This window comes from Scaptodrosophila lebanonensis, unplaced genomic scaffold (genome assembly GCF_003285725.1).
Source record: "Scaptodrosophila lebanonensis strain 11010-0011.00,11010-0021.00 unplaced genomic scaffold, SlebRS2 tig00000053-arrow-pilon, whole genome shotgun sequence".
Taxonomy (NCBI): Eukaryota; Metazoa; Arthropoda; class Insecta; order Diptera; family Drosophilidae; genus Scaptodrosophila; species Scaptodrosophila lebanonensis.
Window position 1 is genome coordinate 7,190,649 of NW_022060548.1, and position 12,478 is coordinate 7,203,126.

Below are 12,478 nucleotides of genomic sequence, written 5' to 3' on the forward strand. Positions count from 1 at the left end.
TGGATTTAATTTTAGATAATTTAGTTGGTTTATTGTCAAATAAAACACAATGTAACAGTTCATTTTTAAAAAACAGAGCAAAGAATAATAATTTTGTAGAAATTAGTTCTTAAAGTAATCTCCGCACTATTAAAGTAAATCTGCTTGGAATTCAAATCTAATTCTGCCTGCACTAATGAACAAATATTTAGTGAAGCGATGATTTGGTGCATTTTAAAAGAAAACTCTATTGGCAATCGTATTATTCGTGTTTACTACTCATCCGAAAAAACATTTGTAGCTTAACAACAATACATGATTTTTGACAACAGATTAACAAAAGACCAGCCAACTTTTAATCGTCATCATCATCATCAGAAACCAGATCAGACAAACTCAGGTCCGAAGAACGTTTTTCGAGCTCTTCACTGCACTTGGATACAATGACAAGTGGTTGAGCGTACATTCTCTTATACATAGTCACATTTTCCTTGAACTCCTGCTCCGAACGTTTGAGAATGGCCGCCGCCTCATGGTTGAGAGGATCGAGCGGATTCGGATTACGTAGAAGCTGTGGCAGGAAAGTGTCGAATATGTTCATCAGATCGTATGTGGTGGACCAGGCCTCTTTAAAGACATTCATGCACACTAAACCGGTGGTTGACTCGATGTTGGGATGCCAGATTTTGGTAAGGAACCGCAAGCGTGGCGGCTTCAGAGGATACTCCTGTGGCATTGCCACATTCACGGTCCAAACGCCGCCCTCGTAGGCAGTGCCCATCGGTCCCTCAAAGCGCACATCGAACGAGGCCATGTCGTCGTCAACGGTAGTCTGGTAACCCGAGGCTATCAGCCTATTTACGTCCCGTACCAGACGCCGGCCGGACATTGGAGAGGTTGTGTTCACGACTACTTTGGCCATTTGGTCCCTTGTTATCCTATGTAATGCTCCGTTTCGAAACTACAAAGAATTTGGATGCACTATTCTGTTACCTGCGCAACCTTCGAAAATAATCAACTGCGAAATAGATACAGTCAGTCATTTGGCCGATGGGAGAAGCCATTTAACTTATGAGGAATAATTGAAACTTACACAAGGAAAACCGAAATTTTGTTACTGCTGCATCAACTTTTTTTTTTAGACTGTCCGCAAAACGCCTACTTATTCGGAAGTTAGGTGTAGATATGGTGATTGTAGAGAGGACTATTTTACTAGACAGACCTTTCACTTAGCAATTTATTTGCCACTAAGCTCAAGAGCTATAAGAATTGAAAGAACGAAACATAACCACTAACTGTTCTCTATCTGCGTAAGAACTAAAGACAATAAACTCTCGAACACCCAAGAGGACAAATATTTTCATTGGGGACCAGCCCACGGTAAAAGCCATATTTGAAAAACCCTTGCAACTCATTGATGCGTATACGTAATGTTTGAAGAAGACACTGCATTTAAAATAACTGACGAATTGAGCACAATAATTGACAAAGATAATTAATTGCATACAATGTCATTAAGTGAATCAAAGTCTCGATTTCATGAATTCATTAATTGTTTGAGTAGTAGAGTGAAGTAAGTGAAATCCAAAGCCTGCCACTTAAATCGAAGGCTTTAAAATGCGCACACCCTTCGCTCATTACATGTTTTATTTGCATTTAAATTAAAATCAAATTCGTACTGAATCGATTTTTGGGCAATCCTGTCTATTTGTGTATCGCTTTTTTTCATTTTGCTTGTTTATTGTCGAATTCTTGTCGCATTGCGCACAAATTCGCGCCGAACTTTGGCCCCGCGCCTAAACTGGAATCCATTAATTGCGCGTGGGACCAGCCAGCATTCAATTTGGCGCCACTGCCAAATGCTTGTAATTGGCACTAGGTTGAGGTGGTCAATGGTATCATGGTCGCGCCGTCCTGTTGTCGTTTTGTTTCAATGGAGTGCATACCAAATTAGTTGAATTTTCGAGCAATAAATAGAAGCTTGTTTGTTTAAGCGAACGAACTTTGCGACAACTTCTACGACAGTGGCATTTAAGTTAAATGGACGTTGACTGAGAACTGCAAATTGCTGTCATAACAAGCCCCCGTCTATGTCCCATTGTAAAGGGTATCTAAGCATATTTGTGCGATACAGCATGTATGATGCATGTGTGAGCATCTAATCGGCGACGGTGGTATTGGATTCATAGATAGACCGTCTCTCTTGCAACAATGGCAGCTGAAACAATGGCAAATAACGACTAGAAAATTGTGGAAAAATGTCGCGGATAGTTCCAGTTCCACAGCTCGTATTCTGCCCCCGGGCGAACCATTTTACTGTGTCTGCCTCTTAAATGCGCATTGTTGCAATTTTTCCAGTTGAGTGCTCGCATTGTTTTCGCTGTCAACGCGTCGCGTCGACAATGAATAATTAGAATTTTCGAAAGATTGTTACATTCTATGTACACAGATAGACTGTTTGTCTGCGCAATTCATGCGACATTTAACTTGTGTGCCAAGGCTCGTGAGGCATTTATGTTAAAACATTTTTTGGAAATGATCATTTTTGCCGCTTTCCAACAGGTTTATTATTTAATTAGTGTTCTCTTCTTTAAGCAGTTGGCAGTTTATTTTTTCACTTTAAAACAGTCTTCCTATCCAACTTCCTATTTTGAAAAAAAAAATGAAACAAACAAAGAAACAATTTTATGTAAATTGAGCCAACGGCTCCCTTTTTAATACTGTTTTGGGCAGTTCATGGCATAGTTTTACTCTTCAATCAATATTTTACATTTTTTAATTACGCGTGCTTTCTGGTTTTGTGGCGCTTTGTAAACTTATTGTAAAATAATGTGAATATATTTATTTGTATTTATTTGCCGTTCAAGTATGCAACAAAAAATCGCTTTAAATTAAAAACTATTTGGATGTGGTAGGTGCGGGATGACAGCCAATTATTATTGTATCAATGAATTGTTTGGTATTTTTGTAGCATCGTTGGCTTCAATCAATTTATTTGATTTAACAAAATGCATTATTAATCAGACGCGGGTGTAATCAATAAAGTTAACACAAAAGCTGATATTTCAATGGGGCTTTAATATTTGCTCGAAAATCTGTGGCTTTGCCAATTCTTTTGCAAACATCTTCTGTATATATATTTAACTTTCTGTTCTCTCTTCTTGAGACTTTATATTCAACATCTGAGTGCACATAAAAATGTGCTTCATTTTTTTATAATTAACTAGAATTGTACATTGCCGATTTAGCTGCTTGTCCAGATTTCATTTGCTGAAGCTCGGGCATATGCCCCGAGTTCTAGCCCCGCACCCAAGGGGCTCTAAGTACGAGAGACGCGCACTTAAATGTGATTTTCAAGTGCATAAATTAAAACTTTAATAGATGCCATTAAGCGTGTTATCCGCCATTAAAACAATATGGAAGCCAAGACTATTACGACGCGCTAGCGAGAGAAATACGATTATCGCGTGAAATTAACGTGAAATTAATGCAAACTACGCGGCAACCATGGAGCCGGCGGCAAGAAGCGACACGTCGCCCATGGAGGAGTCCATGCCTACACCCCCATCTCCACCCTCCCTATCCATTTTCAGTAACTAGATATGAGCAACTGCTCTGAGTGGATGAGTGCTGGCGACGGCATTAGGAAATAAGTGGAACATGGGCGTTAATTTAAGGATTGTTCCGGCACCAGCTGTAATGGACTGTGTGGACTGTGTGTACGGTTGGTAATCAAGTTGTTTTTGCGTGTACCCGACCACCAGACTATGTCAAAGGCTCCGGCAAAATAAGCGGGCAACACTTCAGAACTCAACGAGAAGAAACCATGCGACAGGGCGTAACCGACGAGGCGATATCCTTTAGCCAACTGACTAATTAAAATTAATCTGCTTCGAAAACGCACTTTTCGGGAAACTCTTTGTTGTAAATGGAACGGCTTTTGAGAAGCTTTGGAGGCGTTGGAATATTTAAATTAATCCTCGAGCTAATATTTTCGATAATTACATTTCACGCTTAAGCCTTCAACAGAAAGAATTGTTTAAGCTTACAAGCACGCACTGAGCGTCAATTGTAAGAAGACTCGAATACTATAAAATTACAGTATTTAAGTCTTGGCAAAGCAGCTCTCTCAGCTTCTTCAACAGTTCTTACAAGCTTTTGAGATCTCGCATACCTTTGCTTGTACGAATACGAGTACCATATAATTCAGTGGAGCTGGCATACCCTCTTACCCTTTTACAAAGTGTAAAAATGTTCTACAGACGAAACAATAGCTTATGCCAAAGAGCAAGCAGCAGGGGACACTAAACAAAGGAACAATGGCGCAGAGACAACAATGGCGGTCGACAAAAGGCAACCACGAAAAGGATAGCGAATGCCAGCAGCTGCCGCCGCAGCAGCATCAGAAGCAGAAATGGAAGCAAAAGGGAAATGGCGAAAAGTCAGCAACCGCACCTTCCTGCGACACGAAATTCGCCAAATTAAGTTGCAAACACTTTGATTAAGATTCACAGCAAATAAAAAGGTGGGACGCCTAAGAAATCCAAATGATCGCTTCGTGGTCATTTAATGAAGACATTGGAAAAACAATGTGTGCAGCAATTATACAAAAATTATAATCACATCTTTCTAGAATTCCAATTCCAATTTTATAAAAGTCATTCTTAAGGAATGGATGAAAGTTCTCCGCTAAAACCAATTAGTTGCTTTAATTCCCCAGCACTTTATAATATATTTATCAAAGGTAGTGGAAATGACAGAGAGACAGAGCCAAAAGCCACGCGGAAAGCATTTCATGGTTTTTTAATAACATCGTAGTAGAAAGGGGAGAGGGAACGGGTTGAGTTCTCGATAAGTATACAAAGTAAATTGCTGCTGTTCACTGGTAATAAAAAAAAATTACCAAGCACCATTCGCAAAGTCATTTTCAAGCTCAATGTACTTTCAAAGTAATGCTCTCCACCTGCTCATTTCTATTTCTCGGTGTATCCCATGCACTTGTTCTAGTTTTTATTGCATTCTGTTCTTTTCTTTTTGATTCGCAACGCTTGCCGTTTTATGGTCTCATTTCAGGCAAATGGCGAAGGTGTAGGGTGTTGGGTGTTGGGTGATGGGTGTAGGGTGTTGGGTGCGGGGTGTTCTTCACTCGCTCGTGGTTTAACAAAATCGTTTGCTTTGCGAAACACGTGCTTTTATTTAAAATGTCGTAAATATGTCTTGCATAGCGTTGTGGAAATTTTCCTTTTTATTTTGAATTGCTGCCAAAGCAGAGAAATATAATTTATATTGCCATTTTTATTGAATTTTTTCATTGTTTCGTGACCGACATCAAAAAATCGCGGCAGATTTCAGCCCAAACCATTTGAAGTGCTTTTCGTATGTATGGCCATAGCTGGCCCTGCAATTCAAATACGGAATTCGCACAGGTAATAAATCCTAACAAGCCAAAAGTGCATGGAATTTCAATTAGGCTAAAAATACAAAAATATACAAATACAAAATTGTAATATACTTCAACAATTTGAAAAGTTTGCATAACCGACTAATGTAAACAATGCGTGTGCTGGAAGGCTGATTTGTCTATCAAAAGACAATCGGATGTCTTCTTGAATTTAGTTACTTCTATTTTGATTAAAATGTAGTATGCAAGGAAATAATAATCGAAGATATGCAGATACAACAACTTCAAGATATAAAATAATTATGAGTACTGGTAGCAGTAATGCTATTGCGAAAAATCTAAATTCAAGAGTTGGAAGACATAAATTTGTTGTGTTCTATTTATCGAACTCGACAACTCTTCTCCTTTTAAATCCACTAAACTATTACTGAACCAGTGCAGAATATTTGGGGAGGTGGTGGAATATTTGCGAATCAATTACTTAATAAATTGATAAATATCTTTCCTTGAAAAGCCAATATTTTCAGTAACATTTCATTGGGCTTTATTCGAGCTAAGAATTGAATGCTTGTTCTGTTTCTCACACTTAAAATACCACTTAACTGAGCACAACTAGCAGTTAGAAGTTAAAGCAAACATTACCTTTATATAGGCAGTCAATTCTGATCATTGTTCAACATTTTGCATTCACTTACTCGTTCCAAGCTACATTCGAGTCCCTTCGTGTGCATCGTAAATTCAATTTTTGAAATTGTGTTTTGTCCATTCTGTGAAGCTGTGAGGTTGTGAAGGCCTGTCTGACCTACCTGGTGACATGCATTCGCATTTTCCTGCCGACAGATATCACATTTAACTATTTTGACAGTAGTGCAAAGTTTCACAATAAATCAGAAAATTTGTTAAACATTGCTGGGTGGAAAAAGTTTTAGCTACGCCAAATGGAAATTTGTTTGCAATGCTGTTGGTGCTGGCATTGTTGCTAATGCTGTTGAAATCGGATTCAGCTGCTTACATCAGTGGCAGAGGAGCTCATTTTATTTTACAGCGTATTTCAAAACTGAGATGGAAATGCGAATGCGAATGCGAATGTGTATTTTGTAGCGTACTCGTAGTTGACATTTAGAATGCAGTCCCCTTTCGCTTTCGCTGTCGTGTCGGGAACTGTGCGCATAATTTGTGCAAATGGCATTAAATGGAAACATGCCCTGGGCCTGGCATGAAGGCGTCAGTGCGTGAAAACTGGCGCACTTTATTCGCATTTTTGATTTACAGGCTAGGCAGAGGCCAGTATGTAATGGCCTCATGCATCGGTTAATGCAACAGTTTTGGGTTAATGAGAACATTATCTCCATCAGCCGGAATATATGACTTCGCAACGAGTGGCAATGCAGAAATCAACATGGTAATGAGCTCAAGCTCAGATTAATGCACTCATGCGCTTAATACTAAAATGCCATTAGCATGTGGATTGTCAATAATTCAATTGACAACTCGCAACAAATTCATTTTGTAATCACACGAGGGATTACCTCAAACGTGTTGATTTCTGATGGAGGCGGTGGGGAATACATGGAGACTGACACTCAAAAGGGGAGACCGAACACGAGAAACAACTCATTGAACTGCAATCGATTTATTCTCACTGTGAGACGAAAGACAATTCTCAGAAATACCGTAGAGCCGTGCATGTAAAAAGGAAAGAGCAAGTTTCATGCTCCCGAAATCTCATCTTTATTAAGGTGAATAGATATTTGAGAGGAGATCTGGGAAAAGAGAATAGATTATGAAAAAAAGGAAGTATGCTGAAAATCTGTATTAGCTTCTTGTTTAATCGCATATGAAGGTTGCTTAATATGGGGAATATTTTTAATCGCTATACAAATGTTGAAATGTTCTCCATATTTTCATATTAGACTATCTTCTCTATTGCTATCTTATACATTTTCCGATATCTAACTGAACTGTATATGTAATCAACTAAACATATTTGATTTCATGTTATCGTTTTTAAATATCTCCCACAGTAGTTGTCCGCTTTCTCTTGTTTCTCTACTATTGGAGCAATCAAAGTCCGTGACGAATGAACCTTAACGTTTATGGCGATAAAGAGATTTATCGATGAACAAATCAACTGAAACAATATAGCAATAGCACACACACACACACCATATACAACAGACTGAACTGCGCTGAGTGAGTTGCTTCCTTCCGGCTTTATGCGCCTTTTTATGGTTCCGGACTCCGCCCGACATCCGGGTGGAGGCTGCCGTCCGCCTGCGCGTGTGTTTTATAGAGCACTTCATTGCGCTCACTTATGGGACGATTAAAATCGATTTAATCCATTCAAAGCATAAATCAGTTACAAAGCATGCTGACTAGCTCGAGCCAATCTTACGATGTGCCGCTTGCCGCTTCTAGCCACTTCCCAAGGTCAGTTGGCCATTCCAAGTGATGGATGGAGCTTGAAGTTGGCAAATATTCGTATTGTATCTACTATTACCAACATCCATTTATCCATCTATGCATCCGTTCGTACTTTGGCAACCAATTGCAGGCAGCGGGACTCTCAAATTTGAAATCGTCAGAGAATTAAGCATGAATTGACTTTTTCATAGTTATAAACGCATACTTGCATTGTAAAGTGGGAAAGCCCATTCATCATTTATGTTGATGATGATTTCCCACAGCGCAAACGAAACGCTCAAAATTTATTGTTTGGAAAACAAACGAAACAAACTACAATACACTCATGCAAGTATGTGGCAATGGTAAAAGCTTTTAAATGCAAAAATATATATAGTATTTCATTTGTAGCAAAAATTGCTTATTGATTTGCAATTCTCGCATTCTGAAAAAGTGCATGACATACAAAAATATCGCTTGATATTAGTGTTTGTTTGTTTGTTTTAGTTATAAACCAGCAACGAACAAAGGCCTGCGAAAAGATGCATAAGCCTGTTTATTTACTTTTATTACAATATTTGTATTTACCTTTCTCTCATATGTGTAAATACATACACATATTTATACGAGTGTGTATGTAAGAAATGCAGGAATTGCAGCAAAGCTGGCACGAGTGTCTCGATTTGTTTGCTTAATGTTTATAGTACAATTCTGTGTTTCTGCAGGCACTGAGCGTATTTTTTTAAGATCTCTCTTGACCATTTTTGTGGGCTCAATAGTTTTTTGCTCATAGATGGTAAATATCTAATACTTACTCAGCACAATTGTGCGACATCTTGCTTATTTATACTATACTTGTATATAAAAAATGAATCTCAATTTGCATTCACATTTGAAATTTCAAGCCAGCACTGATATTTTTAATTGAAATTGTCTGCACAACAATTATCAGTTGGGATTTTCAGCTCTGATTTCGTATATGAACTGAAAATTGGGAATCTAGAGTATGATCTATGATGTCTATGATGATTTACTTTTGAATTTGCTTACTGTTTGTTTATTTGCCCAAAGCTAATTAAAGATTTCTCTATGATTTATGGTATATTGGAGTATTGTTAAATGTACTCGAATTTCAGTACAAACTCGTATTTAATTATTTATTATTGGGAAAAATTATAAAGATTAAAGATTTATCTGTGATTTATGATATTTTGAAGTATTGTTAAATGCTTATTCTCGTATTTAAACATTTATTATTAGGAAAAATTATATCACTTTCACACCAAAAATTAATATTTCCCGAACTGGTTTCAACTTTTATTATTTGATTTACTGAGCGACGCCACGTAAGTGCGTCAGATTTTCCACAATCAGATTTCTGCACTTTAAAACAAGTAGTTGCGCAGAAAATTCGGCAGATGGCGCAAACGCGATTTCCTAAAAGGTCTACACGTTAAATGCCCTTTTGGCGCATTTTAAAATAATTTGAAATTAATATTTAATTTACTTCAATTATTTTGTATATTTAGTTTACCCCAATTACAAATTTAATTTGATGCCTTAATATCTCCGGTAATTAGAAATACCATTAGCTGTTAAGTAAGACACAATCTTGACAACTCCAATGCACTCGTCTGTGGAACTTACAAACTTAGTTTTCGGAATACCAACGATATCGTAAAATAAGGACTCACGGCTTAATAGCGTTTTCCCAGCAGGTGTTGCTGAAAAATTTGAAATGCGAGAAATGGACCCCCGGCCGACGACACTGTTAGAAATATGTCATTAAATATTATAATTAAAGAGCACTTGAGAATTTGAGTATCATTATTTGAACAAAGCCAAATTTGAGTTCAAAGTTTAAAGTATAATCCGGATTATGAGCAAATGTTATGAACAGGTCTAATAACAAGGTTTGGATATGTGCACACAGCTCAATATAATTTCTTTGCTCTTCGTTGCGTTTGGGTTCCTTTCGTGTGATCCGAATCTTGGAAGGGCATACTATCGTCTAGAAATATAGAGAGATGTACGTACGTTCACTTTTAGGAACTCAAGAATCGCTTTGCTCAAAATAAAGATACTCTTGTTCAAACCATACTCGTATTGTCTGCAGGTTGCGGTATAATGGCTGGAATTGGAACTGGCACTGGCAGTGGTGCTGGTGGTGGTGCGGGTGCGGGTGCAGGTGCAGGTGCTGGCTCTGGAGCTGTTTCTGGCTGTGGTGCTACTTCAGGCTCCGCTTGTGCCACATCCGGTGGCATCTCTCTGGTTTCGCGCGATGCCGTTCCGGTTCTTAGGCCGTGTGGGAGGTCAGGATCGTCTCGCTTCGCAAAGAATGGTAGACCAAAGGAAAAAGAGGGATGTTCATCTTGTCTCTGTTTTATAGGCTTTTTATTGTCGTCACCATCATTGCCACCGCCTCCACGCTTGTTAACACTGGTACCAGGTTTTTCTTCGAATGGCGTCATCATATCCATCGGGAAGGGAAATATAATCCTACAATTGCGCTCAGTGGCAATTGATGTCAATATTTGTAAGTGCCTTAGCTGCGCAGCGATATTTGAGGAATTAATGCGTTTATTAAAAAGCCTTCGCCTTTATAGTAGTTACCTGTAGCGTGATTTTATTGGTAGCCATTACATCGGAGGCCTCCTTGAGCGCCTTCGACGCATTTAACTCGCCCTGGGCGGAGATAATTTTGGCGCGAGCCTCCCTAAGAGCTTCCGCCTCGCTGGCTAATGCTCGCTGCATGGCCTCGGGCAGGCTTATGTCCTTACTGTAAACACAGACAGACACTGCATTACAGGTCAGGCACATAATATGCTATAAATTACAGTTCAACGCGCTCCACTCTGACACCCCAGCGCTCTGTGGCTTCGTCGACGGCCTCGGTGATTTCCTTGGACAGTTTCTCCCTGGAAGTCAAAAGTTCCATGAGCGGCTTGGAGCCCACCGCATTTCGTAGCGTGGTCTGAGCAAGAAATATTGTCGCCTCCTCCACATCGTCCACTTGAAGAAGTGCATCCATGGGATTGTAAATGGAGTAGAAGAGTACAGCGTCCACACGTATCGTCACCGAGTCGCTGGTTATCACATCCTGAGGCGGCACTTCCTCCACCTCTGTTCGGAGATCAATCACTGCCATAGAATCTATGCAGGGTAGTATGAAAACGATGCCTGGCCCTCGTGTGCCCTTTCTGTGTGTAGACAATTCACTATTGGATCCATGTTTTTGGCACTTCCACTCAGAGTTCTTACCTGAGGCGACCCAATCTCAAAACGACTCCGCGTTGAAACTCCTTCAATACGCTTAGACAAAAGAATATAGCCACGGGAAACAGAAGCACAACAAACACTATCGAGAAGATTGTAGCACATTTCTCAAATCCAGTATTTCGGTCGTCCTCGGCTGTGGAGAGGAACAGTTGTATATTCTCTTAAGTCCAGCCAATCAGGCGGTAGACTTACTGGTATTGATGTATCTCCTTCGAGCAACACTGAGTTCTGGCCTGTGGCTTCTTCTTTGGTTGATTTCTTCATCGGTTGTATCCTCCTCTGACGGCCGCTCCCTTCGACGTTGCTCCTTTGGAGGCTGCTCCTTTGGCGGTTGCTCGTTTGGAGATTGCTCGTTTGGAGGCTCAAAACTTCGCCTTTTACCTTTGTATCGCGGGTTTGGCTCAACCATTACTATCAATTTTGTTGAAGAACTTATTAGACAATTCTAGTGATATCATATGTAGGAAAAAGAATTATTTTTGAAATATATATTTATGTATAGTATATGAGAGCTGACACTAAAAAGTATATACTTGATCAGCTTAACTATGCATTGTAGATGTAAATATAAAAAAGGTAAATATAAAAAGGTGTATGGATTATTCAGATACAATAAATGAAAAAAAAACTGCTCATAATGTATCATATGAATAAATATTCCCCTAAGTTAAGTCTTAAGAAGTCTTTGTGAGCAATATCTAATTTGGTCGTTATTCGAAAAATGAGCATTGAATTACTTGAGCTAAGTCTTTGTATACAACTGAAAGGTGAATATGTAGAGCTATAAAGTGTAAGAATTATTTAAAAAGAAATAAAATTACTTTAAAAAGTACATAAGTTTGGAATTTTGTACTGCATACTAGTCGAAAAGCAAAAATAGAAAATATAATAATATAAAATATTTTTAAAAATAATAAACCCGCAACTACCAATTTCCAAAATAAAATATCATTATTTTAATTCAGGTAATTATTTTGTATCAAAAATAAACTTTAATGAAGTGCGAATCAATCGCAATTTTCTTTTCTATTCTACAACATACGGGAATAATTCAGAAATAAATATTTCAAAGTTTTGTACAATTAGTGTTAGACTTTTGTTCAAATACCAAGTGTATTTTTATTTGATTCTTAATTCAAGTCTTAATTCAGTTGCCAACGTTTTTTTGCGTGTACACATACTATATAGTGTGTCCTGCCATTTGGTTTTGTTTTTATTTTCATTTGTAGACTGCGGCACCCGGATGACGCAAATACTATAATTGTGCTCGGGCTTTTGTTTGATCAAGTTGGTTTGGGCCCAAATGCATGTCTTGACGCTTGGGAGTCGCACTCGAGGGGTGGCATACTGACCAGGCCAGGCATTCGGAATATTTTCAGAGCCAATGCGACTTGAGTTCCATTCCCTGAACGCGCC

General features: G+C 38.7%; 2 protein-coding genes across 3 annotated transcripts; both read right to left on the minus strand.

Annotated features, from left to right (window-relative positions):
* Positions 1-229: 229 nt before the first annotated feature.
* Positions 230-1,140, minus strand: LOC115624216 (ubiquitin-conjugating enzyme E2 H). Its single transcript, XM_030518829.1, has 2 exons — positions 1,073-1,140; positions 230-997 (listed from the first exon to the last, which is right to left on the minus strand). The coding sequence occupies exon 2, from the start codon at positions 899-901 to the stop codon at positions 335-337; it is 567 nt and encodes a 188-aa protein (XP_030374689.1). The 5' UTR covers positions 902-997; positions 1,073-1,140; the 3' UTR covers positions 230-334.
* An 8,140-nt stretch (positions 1,141-9,280) lies between these two features.
* LOC115624080 (erythrocyte band 7 integral membrane protein-like) lies at positions 9,281-11,504 on the minus strand. 2 transcript variants are annotated; one of them, XR_003995433.1, is made up of 7 exons: positions 11,255-11,504; positions 11,045-11,195; positions 10,621-10,983; positions 10,397-10,562; positions 9,885-10,332; positions 9,478-9,794; positions 9,281-9,417 (listed from the first exon to the last, which is right to left on the minus strand). XR_003995433.1 is itself a non-coding variant. In XM_030518670.1 (7 exons), the coding sequence occupies exons 1-6, from the start codon at positions 11,469-11,471 to the stop codon at positions 9,481-9,483; spliced, it is 1,416 nt and encodes a 471-aa protein (XP_030374530.1). In that variant the 5' UTR covers positions 11,472-11,504; the 3' UTR covers positions 9,281-9,417; positions 9,478-9,480. The 2 variants fall into 2 exon arrangements, 1 of the variants encoding a protein (XP_030374530.1); XM_030518670.1 differs by having other exon boundaries at positions 9,478-9,551.
* Between the last annotated feature and the right edge of the window lie 974 nt (positions 11,505-12,478).